The 20,516-nt window shown below is 48.8% G+C and overlaps 1 protein-coding gene and 1 pseudogene across 2 annotated transcripts; one reads left to right on the top strand and one right to left on the bottom strand.

Moving 5' to 3' along the window:
• The first annotated feature begins 118 nt into the window (after positions 1-118).
• LOC129473250 (cytochrome b-c1 complex subunit 6, mitochondrial-like) lies at positions 119-9,890 on the top strand (annotated as a pseudogene).
• Positions 3,815-5,596, bottom strand: AIF1 (allograft inflammatory factor 1). 2 transcript variants are annotated; one of them, XM_055263574.2, is made up of 6 exons: positions 5,478-5,596; positions 5,236-5,297; positions 5,082-5,148; positions 4,673-4,714; positions 4,325-4,487; positions 3,815-4,015 (listed from the first exon to the last, which is right to left on the bottom strand). In XM_055263574.2, exons 1-6 carry the CDS (start codon positions 5,500-5,502, stop codon positions 3,931-3,933), a joined length of 444 nt encoding a protein of 147 aa, XP_055119549.1. In that variant the 5' UTR covers positions 5,503-5,596; the 3' UTR covers positions 3,815-3,930. The 2 variants fall into 2 exon arrangements, with proteins under 2 accessions (XP_055119549.1, XP_055119550.1); XM_055263575.2 differs by lacking the exon at positions 4,673-4,714 and having other exon boundaries at positions 5,478-5,594.
• Positions 9,891-20,516: the final 10,626 nt, after the last annotated feature.

Consider the following 20,516-nt stretch of genomic DNA (forward strand, 5'->3'; position numbering starts at 1 on the left):
GCGCGGAGCATGCGGAGATTATTTGCATCAAGAGGAGGGACTTAAGGGTACTAGGACCCCGATTGGCTAAGGAGGCGGGCCCCCAGCGTCGGCCGTTGAGACGTGTTGAAGGGGCGGGAATGCGGTGCAGGTCGGCTGGACGGTTGGGACGCAGAATTTACACGACGAATGTGGGAGAAAGAGGCGGAGCGTGCGTCGGACGTTCGCAGAAAGATGGGAGCAGAGAGACGTAGGGACGCCAAAAGTGGAAGGCAACGACACACGGCCCGTGGCGCCTTCAGCTAGGGAGCAGGAGAGAGGACGGGGGCTGGCGGGCGGGATTAGCTGCCGGAGGGCTGCGTTTACGCAGACCTGGTAAGAGTTCCAGCTCTCGCGTCCCTTTGCTGTGAGTTTGAGGAGGTCGTTGGAGCAGGGAAATGCACCAGAGGGGCGGGGCCTTCCAGTTATTAAATCACGTCATGCAAATGAGGTGGATAGACAGACCAATCCAGAGGTCCCGGGAAGCGTTTCGCCCGCACCAGGCAGCGTAGGCATTTTTCGGGCAGTTCTACTTATTTGCATAATGTATGCAAATCATTTGAACAAAGATAGGCTAGGAATGCCTTGTTCATCAAAATATGCGCAACCATCGACTGGGACATTTAATTTTATAACCTACAATTTTTGTGAATAAATTTTTATATTTTATATTATTGGGAATTTGTAATTTCTTAACAATGGGTTTCATTTTGTGAAATGCAGTACTGTTTCCCTCCTTTGTCTCTTACTACCCGATTCTAGAGCTCTCTGCTCCCATCAGACCTATACCCATTCAACAGATCATTCAATGACTATGATTTCAGGGCGCTGGAGATAAGGCACAGGATATTATAGAAGTAGAGAAATAAGGCCTGGCGCGGTGGCTCATGCCTATAATCCCAGCACTTTGGGAGGCCGAGGCAGGTGGATCACGAGATCAGGAGTTCACGACCAGCCTGGCCAACATGATGAAACCCCATTTCTACTAAAAATACAAAAATTTGCCCCACGTGGTGGCGGGCGCCTGTAATCCCAGCTACTCGGGAAACTGAGTCAGAGAATTGCTTGAACCGGGGAGGCGGAGGTTGCACTCCAGCCTGGGCGACAGAGCAAGACTCCGTCTCAAAAAAAAAAAAAAGAAGGATAGGCGAGGTGGCTCACGCCTGTAATCCCACTGTAATCCCAGCACTTCGGGAGGCTCAGGTGGGCGGATCACCTGAGGTCGGGAGTTCGAGACCAGCCTGACCAACATGGAGAAACCCCGTCTCTACTAAAAATACAATTACCCAGGCGTGGTGGCACATGCCTGTAATCCCAGCTACTCGGGAGGCTGAGTCGGGAGAATCGCTTGAACTTGGGAGGCGGAGGTTGTGGTGAGCCAAGATCGTGCCATTGCACTCCAGCCTGGGCAACAAGAGTGAAACTCTATCTCAAAAAAAAAAAAAAAAAAAAGAAGTAGAGAAATAAAATATGACTATGCCTGGGGTGATTGAGAAATGTTTCTAGAAAAACTCATTAAGAGATATGAGGCCGGGCGTGGTGGCTCATGCCTGTAGTGCTGGCACTTTGGGAGGCTGAGGCGGGCAGATCACAAGGTCAAGAAATGGAGACCATCTTGGCCAACATGGCAAAACCCCGTCTCTACTAAAAATACAAAAATTAGCTGGACTGGTGGCATGTGCTTGTAGTCTCAGCTACTTGGGAGGCTGAGGCAAGAGAATCGCTTGAACCTGTGAGACGGAGGTTGCAGTGAGCCGAAATCACGCCACTGCACTCCAGCCTAGCGACAGAGTGAGACTACATCTCAAAAAAAAAAAGAAAAAGAGAAAGAAAAGAAAGGGCCGGGAGCGGGAGCAGTGGCTCACACCTGTAATCCCAGCACTTTGAGAGGCCAAGGTGGGTGGGTCACCTGAGGTCAGGAGTTGGAGACCAGCCTGGCCAACATGAGACTCCATCTCAGGAAAAAAAAAAAAAAATGATATGAAGAACGATCGGAGTAGATATCTGTCAAAAAATATAAATAAATAGATATGAAGAACGAGTTAGAACTTACCCAAGTTTCAGAAGAAGGTGTACATCTCAGGCGCAGAGAACAGATTAGTGGAGGCACAAGTTTGGGGGCCTGTGCCCAGGCTGATGTGGCTAAATAAAGGAGACGGCTTGTTCATTATGAAAAGTGAAGACAGAAAAGTTTGCAGAAATCAGATGGGAATTTTAGTCAGAGGCTCAGTAAGATTTAAGATGACTTCTGTTTTCAAACTTCCAAAATGATTCTCTTCTCCCTTCTCCCTGGTCAGCTACCACACATACCATTTTGTTACCCTTTGCAGCAAAATTCTTGTAAGGGATGTCAATAGTCATTGTCTCCAATGAGTTTCTCCTTCCAGTCTCTCTCTCTTTTTTTTTTTTTTTTTTTTGAGACAGAGTCTCACTCTTGTCACCCAGGCTCCCAGGCTGGAGTGCCATGGCGTGATCTCGGCTCACTGCAACCTCCACCTCCCGGGTTCAAGCGATTCTCCTGCCTCAGTCTCCCGAGTAGCTGGGATTACAGGCACCTGCCACCATGCCCAGCTAATTTTTTGTATTTTAGTAGAGATGGGGTTTCACCATGTTGGCCAGGCTGGTCTCCAACTCCTGACCTCAGGTAATCTGCCCGCTTTGGCCTCCTGAAGTGCTGGGATTACAGGTGTGAGCCACCATGCCCAGCTGTAAATTCTTTGCTTTATTCAATAGCACCAGTTCTTTCATTCATCTACCCATTCAAGTGTTTTTTTGTTTGTTTGGTTTTTTTTTTTTTTTTTTGAGACGGAGTTTCGCTTTTTAGTTGCCCAGGCTGGAGTGCAATGATGCGATCTCGGATTACCACAACCTCCACCTCCTGGGTTCAAGAGATTCTCTTGCCTCAGCTTCCCAAGTAGCTGGGATTACAGGCATGCACCACCACACCAGGCTAATTTTGTATTTTTAGTAGAGACGGGGTTTCTTCATGTTCGTCAGGCTGGTCTCGAACTCCTGACCTCAGGTGATCTGCCCCCCCCATCCTCCCAAAGTGCTGGGATTACAGGCATAAGCCATCAGCTCCGGCTCATTCAAGTTTTTTTTTTTTTTTTTTTTGAGACGGAGTCTCGCTCTATCACCATCTCGGCTCACTGCAAGCTCCGCCTCCCGGGTTCACGCCATTCTCCTGCCTCAGCCTCTCCAAGTAGCTGGGACTACAGGCGCCCGCCACCACGCCTGGCTAATTTTTTTTTTATTTTTTTTTATTTTTAGTAGAGACGGGGTTTCACCGTGGTCTCGATCTCCTGACCTCGTGATCCGCCCGCCTCGGCCTCCCAAAGTGCTGGGATTACAAGCGTGAGCCACCGCGCCCGGTCATTCAAGTTTTAAACATTATTGAGGGCTTGTGATATGTCAGGCACAATAGCATAGGTCACTTTATCCCCATTTTTAGAAAAAAGCCTCACAGAGGCTGAGTGATTTGTCAAAGTGACAAAGCTTATAGTGGTGGAGAATGTTGTTTCATGGTATTCCTTGCTCTTCATGAAATCTGTCATGGGCCTGGGTACCTTGTTTGGACATGTGTTTTTGTCCCGCCTGCATTCTTTGAGGTTAAGGCTGTCTTATACAGCTGGAATCCCCCTTGGTGAGTGAAACCATCTGCTGTAGTGGACACACTATAGCGTTGTTGATGGATTGTTCATATGGCCAAATCCTTGCCATCCTTCCCTCAAGACCTGTCTCTCCTTCCCAAATCCAGGAAAAAAATCACCCAAATAAAAACTAAGCTGACTTGATCTGGAGGAGGAGGGTAATTTATTTAATTTGTTGACTCTGGCTTACAATTTTGTTTTCTGTTTCCATATCTGGGTCATTAGAAGCCCCTTCAATCCCATCATCTCTTTTCCCTTCAAATCAGGGCAACTCAGAGATAGCTTTCTTGGCTGGGGGGCCTGTTGGCTTTTCCTTTTCTCTCGCTTTTTCCTCATACATCAGGATCCTGGTTGAGATGGGAAGAGGCACAGGGATCAGGGAACAGTCCTCTCAAGGGTATAAATCATAGGGTTCTAGGAAAGGCTAGAAGGGGATGGGGATGTGAGGGTGGAAGGGGGAGGAGGAAGGGCAGGGGTTGGAGTTTATGGGGACCAAGACTATGGATAGGGATGAGATCGGGACCTTGGAAGGGTCCCTCTAAGGATGGAAGAACGGATGATGAGCAACGTGTAGAAAAGTTGAGCCTGGGGCCAAGGGTAGGGATGGGGGAGGAGAAAACAGGTAAGTACAGGTGAGGTTGGAACTTGACACTCACATTTTTAGGATGGCAGATCTCTTGCCCAGCATCATCCTGAGAAAGTCAGGGTAGCTGAACGTCTCCCCGGAGCCACTGGACACCTCTCCAATTAATTTCTTTAGCTCTAGGTGAGTCTTGGGGACCCCAAGTTTCTCCAGCATTCGCTTCAGGGACATGATATCTGGGGGCAGAGGATGGGGATGGGGAGAAGGTGGGGAGACCTCTCCCACTTCCACATCCCCATCTTCCTTCCTCCCACTCTGGTAGGTGGGCCCCCTCCCAAATCATGAGGAATGGAGCATGTAGGAGAGACCTCTGTCTTAGGCCTGCACACCACCCCGTCCCCGCAAATCACCCGTTTCTCACCAATATCACCATTTCCATTAAGGTCAAACTCCATGTATTTTTCTGGGTGAAGGGAGAGAGCAGAAGGGATAAGCGCTGACTGGAGGGTTTTCAGCAGGGGACTGAGGAAGGGGTTGCCAACCAGCTGCTAGGTGGAGGAGACAACGTGGAAGGAGGAGGAGGGGCAGGCAGAGGAAGTGGGGTTGGGGAGTTGAGGGGCCCCGCCAGGGTGTAAGGAGCTAGAGGGGATGCTGAGAGAGGCAAGCCCGGGAAAGGGACCGCAGTGTGGCAGGAGGGCAATAAAGGCAGGTTCGCCTCTTGCTACCACAAAAGTAAACTTTGTATCTCTGCTGTTCCTGCCTTGTTCTTGTGGAAATCCTAACCCTCCTATCCCCAGCCCCGTCTCCACCCCCTACAGTTTCCCCCTCACCTTTGAAGCCTTCCAGTTTGGAGGGCAGATCCTCATCACTGCTATATTTGGGATCGTCTAGGAATTGCTATGGAGGGGAAAATAAGAGCCAGGGTAGGCCCTCCCCATCCATGCCCCATCCCCCAGGCTCTGCCCCCTTAGTTCTTCCTTCTACCTTGTTGATCTCATCCAGCCTCTCTTCCTGCTGGGCCTTCAGCAGTCCAAAAGCTTTTCCTCCTGTGGGGGGAAAAAGATTAATCAGCCCTCATCCCTCCCTTCCTCTCCTTACCCTGACACCAGCCCAGGGACATCACAGTTGGCCTGCCTAGGCCAGCTGACTGCCCTCCTAGCCCACAGCCCAGGTCTGTCCATCTCATTCCTCCGATCTAACGCCGCTGCCTATCCCACCCTCCCTACCCTGTAAATCCCTGGTTTGGCTCATAGCTCAGCAAATGCTGGTAGAGGTGGGGAGACAGACCAAGCTAGAGGCCTCTGTCTGCAGGCTCTCCTCTCCCACCAGTCTTCTCAGAAGCCTTCCTCCCAAACTTCCCCTTTCCCCTCATTCCTTCCTCCTCTGCCTCCCAGACCTCACTTCCCCATCAGGTTCTGCTGACACTAGCACCCCAGGAAGGAGGGGGAGCCTGGCGTGAAATGCAGATTAGAAAATAACGTTCTCCCAAATTCCTCTTAAATGAGAGCCCAGTGTGCACATGAAACAAATATTTTGATAAGCCATGGAGGTGTGCAGGAAGGGCAGGAAGACACCAGGGATATTTATTCTCAGGAACTGGTATTTTTGAACAGGTCCAAGGTTCAGGTAATGATAAGACCTTGCATTTTGTCAGGTTTCATGAGTCTGGGCAGGCAGGTGTGGATAGGAAGACAAGGAAGGGCTGGCTGAATTTTTCTGCTCTGTAGATCAGAGAAGAATCTGAAGTCTGCTGGCAGCTCCAGGAGGGTGACAAGATGGGCACAGGGTTTAGAAAGGGAGAGAAACCTCACTCCCAGCCTGGCAGCTCCAAGGAGGCCCTTAAAAATATGGAAATGTCTAACAAAACATTTTAATTTATTTGCTTTAGGATGTGCAACGTAACCCTCTCATCTTATCTCCTTTGAAATCTTTAGTAACATCTATACAGATCAGGAATTTAAGAGTTTAAGTAGATTCTTTGGAGGAACTGAAAGTGATACTTAAAGAAACAGCTTTTGTGCACAGAAGAGCCAGGGAGTGAGGCTGACATCAGGTTTGCACACTGCGCGTGCATGCACACATGCAGGCATGTTTGTGTGATGGGGTGCTGGTCACTGTGGGTTCAACAGAGTGGATGATAGCCTCTGACACATGCCTCCCTAGACATAACCTTTATCCCCCCTGTCACTCTGTTTGGCCAGTCGCTTCTTGGAGAGGTGAGAACAGCACATTTCCCTCATTGAGATTTCCTGGTCCAAACTCCCTGCCCAGGGCTGCATCTACCCTGCCCTGGCATTGATGAAGACACCTTTCCTTCTCCCTTCCCCCTAACATATTTCCTTTTCTGTAGCTGGGAGTTTTCACTTCTCACTGCCCTCTCCCTGACCCAAGCCAGGTAGGGGAGATGCCGGAGTGGACTCTGGCTGCTGCTGCTTTTTTTTTTTTTGAGTCGGAGTCTTGCTCTGTCGCCCAGGCAGGAGTGCAATGGTGCAATCTCGGCTCACTGCAACCTCTGCCTCCTGGGTTCAAGCGATTCTCCTGCCTCAGCCCCCTGAGTAGCTGGGACTACAGGCGCCCACCACCACGCCCAGCTAATTTTTGTATTTTTAGTACAGATGGGGTTTCGCCATGTTGGCCAGGATGGTCTCTATCTCTTGACCTTGTGATCCACCCGCCTCAGCCTCCCAAAGTGCTGGGATTACAGGCATGAGCCACCGCACCCGGCCGGACTCTGGCTTCTTGACTTCCCTTTATTACAGCTGCATTCTCCTGCTGCAGAGAGAGCTGCAACCCTGTACTCCCAATGTTCTCAGTGCCTGCTGGGAGGAACTCACTTCTTTATTCATACATTCACTCAACAGATATTTACTGAATGCTTACTATATGCCAGGCATGCCTCTAGGCCCAGAGAACCCAACAAACGAAAACTTTTGTCTTCATGGTTGATCTAATTGGGGAAGGCAGACAATACCAATAAATAAGTATATTAAAGGCGCTAGGTGGCCAGGCACAGTGGCTCACGCCTGTAATCACAGCACTTTGGGAGGCTGGGGCAGGCGGATCACAAGGTCAGGAGTTGGAGACCAGCCTGACCAACATGGTGAAACCCCATTTCTACTAAAAATACAAAAATTAGCAGGGCCTGGTGGTGCGTGCCTGTAATCCCAGCTACTCAGGAGGCTGACACAGGGGAATTGCTTAAACCCGGGAGGCAGAGGTTGCAGTGAGCTGAGATCGCACCATTGCACTCCAGCCTGGGCAACAGAGCGAGACTCCGTCTCAAAAAAAAAAAAAAAAAAAAAAAAAGCGCTAGGTGCCTATGGAGGAAAACAAAGTAGGGAAGAGGGGACATAGGAGTATTGCCAATGGTCCCCAGTTATTTTTTTTGAAATGGAGTCTCACTCTGTCGCCCAGGCTAGAGTGCAATGGCGTGATCTCAGCTCACTGTAACCTCCGCCTCCTAGGTTCAAGTGATTCTCCTGCCTCAGCCTTCCGAGTAGCTGGGATTATAGCCACCTGCCATCATGCCTAGCTAATTTTTGTATTTTGTAGAGGCGGGGTTTCGCCATGTTGACCAGGCTGGTCTTGAACTCCTGACCTCAGGTGATCTACCCACCTCGGACTCCCAAAGTGCTAAGATTACAGGCGTGAGCCACTGCACCCAGCTTTTTTTTTTTGAGACGGAATCTCACTCTGTTGCCCAGGCTGGAGTGCAGTGGCACAATCTCAGCTCACTGCAACCTCCGCCTCCCGGGTTCAAGCAATTCTCCTGCCTCAGCTTACCGAATAGCTGGGATTACAGGCGATCACCACTACACCCGGCTAATTTTTGTATTTTTAGTAGAGATGGGGTTTCACCAAGTTGGCTAGGCTGGTCTTGAACTCCTAACCTTGTGATCCTCCCACCTTGGCCTCCCAAAGTGCTGGGATTACAGGTGTGAGCCCGACTTGTCCCCAGTTTTAAGTATGGTGGTCTGGCCAGGCATGGTGGCTTACGCCTGTGGTCCTAGCCACTTGGGAGGCTGAAGTGAGAGGATCACTTGAGCCCAGGAGATCAAGGCTGCAGTGAGCCATGATCGTGCCATTACACTCCAGTCTGGGCAACAGAGTGAGACCCTGTCTCAAAAAATAAATAATAAAATAAATAGAGTAGTTAGAGAAGCCTTCTCTGAAAAAGTGATATTTGAGCAAAGATTTCTTTTCTTTTTTTTGAGATGGAGTCTCACTCTGTCGCCCAGGCTAGAGTGCAGTGGTGCAATCTCCACTCACTGCAACCTCCACCTCCCGGGTTCAAGTGATTCTCCTGCCTCAGCCTCCAGAGTAGCTGGGATTACAGGCACCTGCCACCACGCCCGGCTGGCTATTTTTTTGTATTTTTAGTGAGATGGGGTTTTACTATGTTGGCCAGGCTGGTCTTGAACTCCTGATCTCATGATTCGCCCACCTTGCCCTCCCAAAGTGCTGGGATTACAGGCGTGAGCCACCGCGCCTGGCCGTTTGAGCAAAGATTTTAAACAAGCAGAGGAACAACCCTCTGTCTTCCTAGGCCTGCACACTTCCCCAAATCACCTTTTTCTCACTGATATCTCTGTTTCCATTCTGGTCAAACTTTATGTATTTCTTTGGGTAAAGAGAGAGAACAGACAGGGTAAGCACTGGCTAGAGGGTCTTTGGCAGAAGATCGAGGAAGGCATTGCCGACCAAGTGCTAGGTTGAGGAGAGGATGTGGAAGGAGGAGATGGGGCAGGCAGAGTGGGCTTGGGGAGTTGAGGGACCATGTAAAGTGGATATACCGATAGAAAGAAAAACACTTCTTTTTTTTTTTTTGAGACAGAGTCTCCATCTGTCGCTAGACTGGAGTGCAGTGGCACGATCTTGGCTCACTTCAACCTCTGCCTCCTGGGTTCAAGCGACTCTCCTGCCTCAGCCTCCCAAGTAGCTGGGACTACAGGTGTGCACCACCATGTTCAACTAATTTTTGTATTTTTAGTGGAGACGGAGTTTCACCATGTTGGCCAAGATGGTCTCGATCTCTTGACCTTGTGATCCACCCACCTCCGCCTCCCAAAGTACTGAGATTATAGATGTGAGCCACTGCGCCTGGCAAGAAAAATATATCTTGATCCTAAAGTGGAGTCGGCGCCACTGTTACTGCTAGTGTTGAATCCAGAACCATAGCTGGACATGGGATCAGAGGATGAGCAAGAGATGCTGACTGGGTCTAGAGATGGCAAGGAGGAGGAGGAAGAGGAAGAGGAGGAATTAGTCAATTCCTAACAAAAGTGAGAGAGCAATGCGTGCAGCTGAAGAAATGAGTAAAGTCTCGGAACAGCTGGAGCTCTGTGATGAGCATGTGTCTTCCAGATCACAGACAGGAGAGGATTGCACAAAGCTCTTTGACTTCTCTAATGCAAGGGACCATTTGCATGGCCCACAAATCCTTTAACAGTGTGAAATGAATGTGCAGACTCCTTCACCCCAGCTTTCATCACCTGGGCATTTCTCTATGGTTTTAAATATACCATTTGTTTCTAATTTGTGTAACTATAAGTCCATGTGAACCTCATGGATTTTTGGCTTAGGCAAATAGCTTCTCTGTAATTGGCAGCAGTTCCATCTTAATAAGGGACCTGTGATTTGCAAAACAAAAAAAATACTGTTTTTTTCTTTTTCCTTTTTTTTATTCAAGGGCTGGTGAATCCTGGGACCTCAGGGTTACATCGAGGTATATTTATCATCATCATTATAGTCCAGAACTAAAAGGAAGTTATTCCAGGCTCTTTGCAAAAAATCTCAGGTTTTTTTTTGTTTTGTTTTATTTTGTTTTGAGATGGAGTCTTGCTCTGTTGGCCAGGCTGGAGTGCAGTGGTGCAGTCTCTGCTGACTGCAGCCTCCACCTCCCAGATTCAAGCAATTCTCCTGCCTCAGCCTCCCGAGTAGCTGGGACTACAGGCACCCGCCACCATGCCCGGCTAATTTTTTGTATTTTTAGTAGAGACAGGGTTTCACCATGTTAGCCAGGATGGTCTCGATCTCTTGACCTCGTGATCTGCCTGCCTCGGCCTCCCAAAGTGCTGGGATTACAGGTGTGAGCCACTGCTCTCGGCCAAGAACACCACTTCTTACACCAATCGTGTGGGGACTTCTCCCAAACCAACCAATTCTTCAATTCTTGGTAGATATTAACTGGGAGTCCTGCAATGTAATTCAGTTCTGACACTCTACCCATAATTACCAGTTATCTAATCCCCAAGTTGAAGGGCTCAGTTCTACAAGGCTGCCCCCACTCCAGATACCAATCACAAACAAGTCCAGGCCTCCTAACTGTTTTTATGACTCCCTCCTCTGACTCAGTAATTCGCTGGAATAGTACACAGAACTCAGGTAAACGCTTTACTTATGTTAGCTAGTTTATTATGAAGGATAAAACTTAGGAACAGTCAGATGGAAGAGTTGCACCGGATGAAGTATCGGGGAAGGGGGATTTGGAGCTTTCTTGTCCTCTCTGGGCTCCTTCCCGCCCCTCCATGTGTTCATCAACCTGGCAGCTCTCCAACCCTCATCTTTTTTGGGTTTTTATGGAGGCTTCATTATGCAGGCATACTTGATTCAATAGCCATTAGTTGGAGGTCAGGGGGTTGGAGCTAAAAGTTCTAACTCTCTAATCACACAGTTGCCTACCTTGGCAACAAACCCCAACCTTAAGGGCTTTCTAAAAGTCAACTTACTAACATAAACTCAGTTGTGGTTGAAAAGAGCTTGTTATGAATAACAAAAGCTCCCTTCACTTTATCGTTTAGGAAATTACAAGGGTTTAGGAGGTCTGGCCCGGAGCCAGGATGGAGACCAACACACACACTCACACACACACACACGCACACACGCGCACACACACACGCACACACGCACACATTAATATTTTGAGACAGGGAGACAGGGTCTCGTTCTGTTTTCCAGGCTGGAGTGCAGTGGCACAAACATGGCTACTGCAGCTTTGACCTCCTGGGCTCAAGCGATCCTCCCTTGTCAGCCTCCTGAGTAACTGGAACTATAGGCATGTGCCACCACACCTGGTTAATTTTTAAAATATTTTTTTAGAGACAGAGTCTCTTTGTGTTGCCCAGGTTGGTCCTGACTTCCTGGGCTCAATGAATCCTCCCACCTTGGCCTCCCAAAGTGCTGGGATTACAGGCCTGAGCCACCATGCCTGACCCTTTTTTTTTTGAGACAGGTTCTTGTTCTGTCATCCAGGTTGGAGTGCAGTGGCACCATCATAGCTCACTGCAGCCTCAACTTCTTGGGCTCAAGCAATCCTCCCACCTCAGCCTCCCAAGCAGCTGGGACCCACACCACCATGCCTGGCTCATTTTAAAATTTTTTGTAGAGACGAAATCTCGCCAGGTTGCCCAGGCTGGTCTTGAACTCCTGGGCTCAAGTGATCCTCTGGTCTCAGCCTTCTAGAGTGCTGGGATTACATGTGTTAACCACCACACCAAACCCATATATATATGTGTGTGTGTGTGTATATATATATATATATATATATATATATATATTTATTTTTTCCCCAAGATGGAGTCTTGCTCTGTTGCCCAGGTTGGAGTGCAGTGGCACGATCTCCGCTCACTGCAAGCTCCACCTCCCAGGTTCATGCCATTCTCCTGCCTCAGCTTCCTGAGTAGATGGGACTACAGGCGCCCGCCACCACGTCCAGCTAATTTTTTGTATTTTTAGTAGAGACGGGGTTTCACCATGTTAGCCAGGATGGTCTCCATCTCCTGACCTTGTGATCTGACCGCCTTGGCCTCCCAAAGTGTTGGGATTACAGGTGTGAGCCACCGCGCCTGGCCTTTTTTTTTTTTTTTGGTGATGGAGTCTCGCTCTGTCGCCCAGGCTGGAGTGCAGTGGCGATCTCGGCTCACTGCAAGCCCCGCCTCCTGTTTTCATGCCATTCTCCTGCCTCAGCCTCCCGAGTAGCTGGGACTACAGGTGCCTGCCCCCACATCCGGCTAATTTTTTTTGTATTTTTAGTAGAGATGAGGTTTCACCATGTTAGCCAGGATGGTCTCGATCTCCTGACCTCGTGATCTGCCCACCTCGGCCTCCCAAAGTGCTGGGATTACAGGTGTGAGCCACCGTGCCTGGCCCCCAAAATATATATTTTTATTATAACAATATCACAATGGGAGAAGAGCATTTCAGGTGGAGGGAACAGCAAGTTCAAAGGCCCTGATGTGAGAGCAGTGTGGATATCTGGAGTGTTCATGGAGTAGCGGGGAGGCCTGTGCTGCCGAAGCCAGGTGAGGAGGAGGTCAGCTTGGGTAGGGCCTTGTGAAGACTCTGGCTTTTATTCTGAGTGAGACTGCCTCCCAGACCGGCCTTTCCATTGAGAATGGCTTGACAGACTACTAGGGTGAGACAGTGCTTATATGCTCAGAAAAACTGCCTGGGATAGAGAAAATGACAGCTGCTCTGACTGTGGGACAAAAATGAAGACTAGGCCTGGCGCGGTGGCTCACGCCTGTAATCCCAGCACTTTGGGAGGCCGAGGCGGGCGGATCACCTGAGGTCAGGAATTTGAGATCAGCCCGACCAACATGGAGAAACCCCGTTTCTACTAAATGTATAAAATCAGCCAGGCATGGTGGCACATGCCTGTAATCCCAGCTACTTGGGAGGCTGAGGCAGGAGAATTGCTTGAACCTGGGAGGTGGAGATTGCAGTGAGCCGAGATCATGCCATTGCACTCCAGCCTGGGCAATAAGTGAAACTCCATCCCCCCCCCCAAAAAAAATGTGAATATTGAAGGGTATATAGGAAGACAAGCGGGTGGAGAAGGAAACTCAGGGCCTAAACAGAGATGAGGGGACAAGAATAGACATGCAAGAAGATGCTGGGGCTCAGAAAGTGATACCCCAAAGACTGGTGCTTTGAAACGCTGAGAGGCCTTAGAAGCTGCCTTAGAATCATCCTACCACACTTTCTGGAATTTCCTTATCTGAGTGAAAAAACTTCTTTGCAAAAGAAATGCAACTGTCTTAAGACCTCCTGCCTAGAGATCTTATCAAATAACCAGATCAACCACCAGAGAGAAGATATTGGGAATCATCATCATACCCAGATAGACTTTTCTTCTCTTTATTTTCTTCCTTTTGAGGCAGGGTCTTGTTCTGTTGCCCAGCCTGGAGTGCAGTGGCGTGGTCATGGCTCACTGCAGCCTCAACCTCCAGGCTCAAGTGATCCTCCCACCCTAGCCTCCTGAGTAGCTGGGACGACAGGCATGTGCCACCACGCCTTAGGTTTGTTTTTTTTTTTTTTTTTTTTTTTTTGAGATGGAGTCTCTCTCTGTCACCCAGGCTGGAGTGCAGTGACATGATCTCGACTCACTGCAACCTCCTCCTCCTGGGTTCAAGCAATTCTCCTGCTTCAGCCTCTGGAGTAGCTGGGGTTACAGGCGCCCGCCACCACGCCCAGCTAATTTTTGTATTTTTTAGGAGAGACAGAGTTTCATCATGTTGGTTCTGGCTGATCTCGAGCTCCTGACCTCAGGTGATCCACCTGCCTTGCCCTCCTAAAGTGCTAGGATTACAGACATGAGCCACTGCACCCAGCCATGGTGACTAATTCTTTATCTTTTTTTTTTTTCTTTTTTTGAGACAGAGTCTCACACTGTCGCCCGGGCTGGTGTGCAGTAGCGCGATCTCGGCTCACTGCAACCTCCACCTTCCGGATTCAAGTGATACCCCTGCTTCAGCCTCCCGAGTAGCTAGGATTGCAGGCACCCGCCACCACGTCCAGCAATTTTTTTTTCTTTTGAGACGGAGTCTCGCTCTGTCGCCCAGGCTGGAGTGCAGTGGCACAATCTCGGCTTACTGCAAGCTCCACCTCCTGGGTTCATGCCATTATTTTTTTGTATTTTTAGTAGAGACGGGTTTCACTATGTTGCCAGGCTGGTCTCAAACTCTTGACCTTGTGATCTGCCCACCTCGGCCTCCCAAAGTGCTGGGATTACAGGCGTGAGCCACAGCGCCAGCCTTTTTTTTTTTTTTTTTTTTTAGATGGAGTCTCGCTTTGTCACCCAGGCTGGAGTGCAGTGGCGTGATCTTGGCTCACTGCAACCTCTGCCTCATGGGTTCAAGAGATTCTCCCGCCTCACCCTCCTGAGTAGCTGGGACTACAGACGAGTGCCACCAATCCCAGCTAATTTTTTTGTATTTTTAGTAGAGAGGGTTTTGCCATGTTGGCCAGGATGATCTGGATTTCTTGACCTTGTGATCCGCCCTCCTCGGCCTCCCAAAGTGTTGGGATTACAGGCGTAAGTCACCGTGCCTGGCTTTTTTTTTTTTTTTTTTTAATATAGAGACAAGGGATCATAATATAGAGACATTCTGACCCTAATGTTAGCACAACGGGGATGCAGATGGTCAGGATCTGGAGACTTGCAGGAATAGAGCAGTGAGCCAAAGTGCAGCCTGGTTTATGCTTAATTATAACTATATTTCTGCCCAGATCCCAGCATGCAATTCTTGTCAATCTTGGGACAGTTTCAATTTACTGTATTGAAAGTTTTTATTAATACTTTGATAACTGGAATTCAATTTTGATGCAATTGTTTTTTTTTTTTGAGATGGAGTCTTGCTCTGTCACCCAGACTGGAGTACAATGGCACGATCTCAGCTCACTGCAACCTCTACCTCCCGGTTCCAGCAATTCTGCCTCAGCCTCCCAGGTAGTTAAGATTACAGGCGCCGACCACCATGCCTAGCTAATTTTTTGTGTTTTTAGTAGAGACAGAGTTTCGCCATGTTGGCCAGGCTGCTCTCGAGCTCCTGACCTCGGGTGATCCACCTGCCTCGGCCTCCCAAAGTGCTGGGATTACAGGCGTGAGCAACTGTGCCTGGCCGATTTGTTTTTATATGTATATTTTTTAAATTTTATGCTTTACTAGAATGTCAGAGGGATCTGTGGCACAAAATAACTAAGAACCACTGCTGTAACCTCTCTCTCCCCTCATCCCTTTGAGCCTGGGGGTGGAAATATCCCCTGCAGTTCTCTTACATAACACTCCCACCTTTGTGTGTGTGTGTTTTTTGTTTGTTTTGTTTTGTTTTTGAGATGGAGTCTTGCTCTGTCGCCCAGGCTGGAGTGCAGTGAAGTGATGTCGACTCAGTGCAACCTCCACCTCCCAGGTTCAAGTGATTCTCCTGCCTCAGCCTCCCTAGTAGCTGGGACTACAGATGCGTGCCACCACGCCCAGCTAATTTTTTGTATTTTCGGTAGAGATGGGGCTTCACCATGTTAGCCAGGATAGCCTTGACCTCCTGACCTCGTGATCCGCCCGCCTCGGCCCCCCAAAGTGCTGGGATTACAGGCATGAGCCACTGCACCTGTTGTCTTTAATAATTATTTTGCCTGCTTAATATATAGTTTCTGGGCCGGGCGCGGTGGCTCACGCTTGTAATCCCAGCACTTTGGGAGGCCGAGGTGGGCGGATCACGAGGTCAGGAGATCGAGACCACGGTGAAACCCCGTCTCTACTAAAAGTACAAAAAAATTAGCCGGGCGTGGTGGCGGGCACCTGTAGTCCCAGCTACTCGGAGAGGCTGAGACAGGAGAATGGTGTGAACCTGGGAGGCGGAGCTTGCAGCGAGCCAAGATCGCGCCACTGCACTCCAGCCTGGGTGAGAGAGCGAGACTCCGTCTCAAAAAAAAAAAAAAAAAAATATATATATATATATATATATATATATATATATATATATAGTTTCTGAGAGATGTGAGTCTTCCTCTAATATTGTAGGTTACTTTTCTGTCGCTGCTGCACAAACTTTTTTTTTTTTTTGAGATAGAGTCTCACTCTGTCGCCCAGACTGGAGTGCAGTGGCGTGATTTCGGCCCACTGCAACCTCTGCCTCCCGGGTTCAAGCGATTCTTCTCCTGAGTAGCTGGGATTACAGGTGCACGCTACCACAGCTGGCTAATTTTTGTATTTTTAGTAGAGAAGGAGTTTCACCATGTTGGTCAGGCTGGTCTCGAACTCCTGACCTCGTGATCCGCCCTCCTCGGCCTCCCAAAGTATTGGGATTACAAGCGGTAGCCACTGTGCCTGGCCTAAACTTGTTTTTTTTTTTAAGCATACTTGTGCAGAGACTCCAAGGGCAAACGACTAGTGCCAACCAGCCTGGCAGAGCTGAGGCAGGCCTCAAATCTGTCCCCTAAAGGAAAGGGGTGACTAGTCACTAGCCTTCCTTCATTCTCTCACCCAGAGAGAAATGGGGAAGGAAGAGAGATGGAGTAAAAGAATAAGGTATGTAGATGGGGAGGGATGGGAAGGGAAAACATGGAGAATGATGGGGAGGCAGAAAGCGATGCGAAGAGAGATGGAGGAAGAGAGAGAGAGAGAAAGACGGAGAGGCAGACCAGACACGGCAGCTCACCCCTGTAATCCCAGCACTTTGGGAGGCTGAGGCAGGTGGATCACTTGAGGCCAGGAGTTAAGACCAGCCTGGCCAACATGGCAAAACCCCATCTCTACTAAAAATACAAAAATTAGCCAGGTGTGGTGGCATGTGGCTGTAATCCCAGCTACTCTGGAGGCTGAGGCAGGAGAATCACTTGAACCTGGGAGGTGGAGGTTACAGTGAGCTGAGAGCACAAAAAAAAGAGAGACAGAATGTCTCACGTGGAAGGTGCTCACTGAACATTTGTTGAATGAGGGAATAAGCAGAAGTGTGTATGCGTGTGACAGAGAGAGAGGCAGAGGGGTAGGGGTGTGTAGAAATGTGGCATGTGAGTGGACATGGGGGAAGAAACAAGTAATATGAATAACATGGTGAGACAGAAAGAGTTGTGGACAGAGATGTGGGAAATATGAGAGATAAGGAGAGAGATACTGAAAAGAGCGATTAAGAGAGATGAAGATAGGGTGTCTGGCCCATGGAAGGCCCTTGTGAAGAGCGATGCTGAATAGATGAATGAACCTCAATGCCCAGCAGTGGTGGGATGAAGGGGATGCTGTGCAGAAACCACACTACCCATCAGAGAAGCAACTCTGCTCGTTTCCCCTTGAGTTGATGAGGGATTTAGTGACCAGTGGAATGAAGAGCAGGGGAAAGACACCTGCGATCTTTCAGAAGCAAAATGGGCAGGGCCTGGAGATCTTTTGGATGGGGGAACTGAGGGAGAAGGCAGAGTAGATGAATCCCAGGTGTTTGCCTTAAGTGACTGGGGCTTTGTGTTTCCATTCCCTGGGACAAGGATGACAGGAGGCTGACCTGGTCTGAGTGGACACTGATGACTTTGAAATGCCTGTGGAGTATTCAGGGTAAGCCGCCTAGAGAGCAATTAGATAGTGTGGACTTAGGTCTCAAGAAAGAGGCCTGAGGGGGAGATGTAGATTGGGGACTTGACAGAGAATAAGCAGTAGTGACAACTGTGGCTATGACAAGATTGCCTAGGATAGCCATGGTAGATGCGCAAAATTTATTGAATGAAAGTGGGAAGCCAGGTGCATGCCTGTAATCCCAGCTACGTGAAAGGCTGAGGTCGGAGGAACACCTGAAGCCCGGAGTTAGGACTTTGAGACTAGCCTGGGCAACATAGTGAGATCTCATCTCAAAAATATATATAATAAAAAATATATAATAACACTTTAAAAAGAAAGTGGGGCCGGGGCACTAGCTCATGCCTGTAATCCCAGCACTTTGGGAGGCCGAGGCAGGCGGATCACTTGAGGTCAGGAGTTCGAGACCAGCCTGACTGACATGGTGAAACCCCATCTCTACTAAAAATACAAAATTAGCTGGGTGTGGTGGCACATGCCTGTAATCCCAGCTACTTGGGAGGCTAAGAGAGAAGCATCGCTTGAATGCAGGAGGCGAAGGTTGCAGTGAGCAGAGATCGCACCATTGCACTCCAGCCTGGGCAACAAGAGCAAAATTCTGTCTCAAAAAAAAAAAAAAAAAAGTGGGAGAAACAACCCAAAAATCTTCCAATAGGACAATGGTGTAAAAGCACACGTTTAGGGTACAGGGGTGTGAGGGACTCAGGTTGGATGGCTTTTATGTCCTTTGGAAAGAGGAGGTGAGATGGTGACAGGATCTGAGATGTAGGTCATGGAGAGTCAAGGTGATGATTGGAGTGGACAAGGTGAAATACCTGTGAAGTTGCACACTTAGGGTATTGGAAAGGCATTTGCCAGATGGGTAGAAGAAGTTTCATAGCAGATTGAGTCATAATAAGAAAAACAAAAAATAGGAACAACCCAATTGTACATCATCAGGTGAATAGATGAACAAGCTGTGCTACATCATATAAAGGATTACCACTCAGCAAAAAAAAGGAATGAAACACTGATAGATACAACAGCATGAGCGAATCTCACAGCCATTAAGCAGAATGAAAGGAGCCAGATACAAGAGTATGTACTATATGACTCCATTAATATGATGTTCAAGAACAGACTAATCTACAGAGGCCGAGCGCAGTGGCTCACGCCTGTAATCCTAACACTTAGAGAGGTCAAGGCAGGAGGATCACTTGAGCCCAGGAGTTAGAATCCAGTCTGGGCAACATAGAAGGACCTCGTCTTTGCAAAAAAAAAATTTTTTTTTTTTTTTTTTTTTTTGAGACGGAGTCCTGCTCTGTCACCCAGGCTGGAGTGCAATGACGCGATCTTGGCTCACTGCAACCTCTGCCTCCCAGGTTCAAGCAATTCTCCTGCCTCAGCCTCCCGAGCAGCTGGGACTATAGGTGCGTGCCACCAACCCTGGCTAATTTTTTTTTTGTGTGTGTGTTTTTAGTAGAGACGGGGTTTCACTGTGTTAGCCAGCATCGTCTTGAGCTCCTGACCTTGTGATCCCCCTGCCTCGGCCTCCCAAAATGCTAGGATTATAGGCCTGAACCACTGCACCCGGCCTACGAAAAAACTGTTAAAAAATTAGCTGGGTGCGGTGGCATATGCCTGTAGTCATAGCTACTCAGGCGACTGAGGTGGGAGGATGGCTTGAGCCCAGGAGGTCAAGGCAGCAGTGAGCTATAATTGCACTACTGCACTCCAACCTGGGTAACAGAGCAAGACTCTGTCCCAAGAAAAAAGTCTACAGAGGTAAAAATCAATGGTTGCATCTAGGAGGGGAAAGGGATTTACCAAAAAGGGGCATGGAGGAATTTTCCAGGATAGTGAGAATTATCTATATCTCGATTACAGTGTGGTTGCATGGGTGTACACATTGGCCAAAGGTCATCAAACTGTACATTAAGATCTGTGCATTTTACTGTATGAAATTATATCTCAGTGTTTAAAAATGTCATTTATGGCCGGGCACAGTGGCTCATGCCTGTAATCCCAGCACTTTGGGAGGCCGAGGCAGGTGGATCACGAGGTCAGGAGATTGAGACCATCCTGGCTAACATGGTGAAACCCTGTCTCTACTAAAAAATACAAAAAAATTAGCCGGGCGTGGTGGCAGGCGCCTGTAGTCCCAGCTACTAGGGAGACTGAGGCAGGAGAATGGCGTGAGCCCAGGAGGTGGAGCTTTCAGGGAGCCGAGATCACGCCACTGCACTCCAGCCTGGGGGACACAGCAAGACTCCATCTCAAAAAAAAAAAAAAAAAAAAAGTCATTCACGTGGACATTAAGTCCATTAAGGAGCTGGCAGAGGTTGAAATAGAGAGGAGGTGGGCTGGGCATGGTGGCTCACGCCTGTAATCCCAGCACTTTGGGAGGCCAAGGTGGGTGGATCACAAGGTCTGGAGTTCGAGACCAGCCTGGCTAACATGGTGAAACCCTGTCTCTACTAAAAATACAAAAATTAGCCTGGCGTGGTGGCAGGCGCCTGTAATCCCAGCCACTCTGGAGGCTGGGGCAGGAGAATCGCTTGAACCTGGGAGGCAGAGGTTGCGGTGAACCAAGATCACGCCATTGCACTCCAGCAACAACAGCAAAACTCTGTCTCAAAAAAAATAAAAAAATAAAAAAATAGAGAAGAGGCTGCAGAGTCAGGGATGGGCTCTTGATGAATGTGAGGGTGAGGGGACAACGACACCAAGGAGAGATTGAAGGTCAGATGCTGTGAGCCTCAGAGGAGAAGCTGAAAGTATCATCACCTGGGAGGCATTCATAAGTTGAAAAATATTGATAAGACTTGGCCAGAGAAGTCGCCCAATCTCACCCCGGCCAGCACGTAGAGGAAGAACCCTCTGGTGGGAGTGGGGGTTGGAGTGGGGGAAGGATGAGATCCCCTGTGCTGGATTGTGGAATTTT

The sequence above is a fragment of the Symphalangus syndactylus genome, chromosome 23 (assembly GCF_028878055.3).
Source record: "Symphalangus syndactylus isolate Jambi chromosome 23, NHGRI_mSymSyn1-v2.1_pri, whole genome shotgun sequence".
Classification (NCBI taxonomy): Eukaryota; Metazoa; Chordata; class Mammalia; order Primates; family Hylobatidae; genus Symphalangus; species Symphalangus syndactylus.

Excerpts from the sequence above, each read along its gene's own strand:
- AIF1 (XM_055263574.2), bottom strand. The coding sequence starts at position 5,502 with ATGAGCCAAACCAGGGATTTACAGG. Across the intron at positions 5,149-5,235 it reads GGCTGGATGAGATCAACAAG|CAATTCCTAGACGATCCCAA; the intron begins GTAGAAGGAAGA and ends TCCCCTCCATAG. Across the intron at positions 4,016-4,324 it reads AGATCTGCCATCCTAAAAAT|GATCCTGATGTATGAGGAAA; the intron begins GTGAGTGTCAAG and ends CATCTCAACCAG.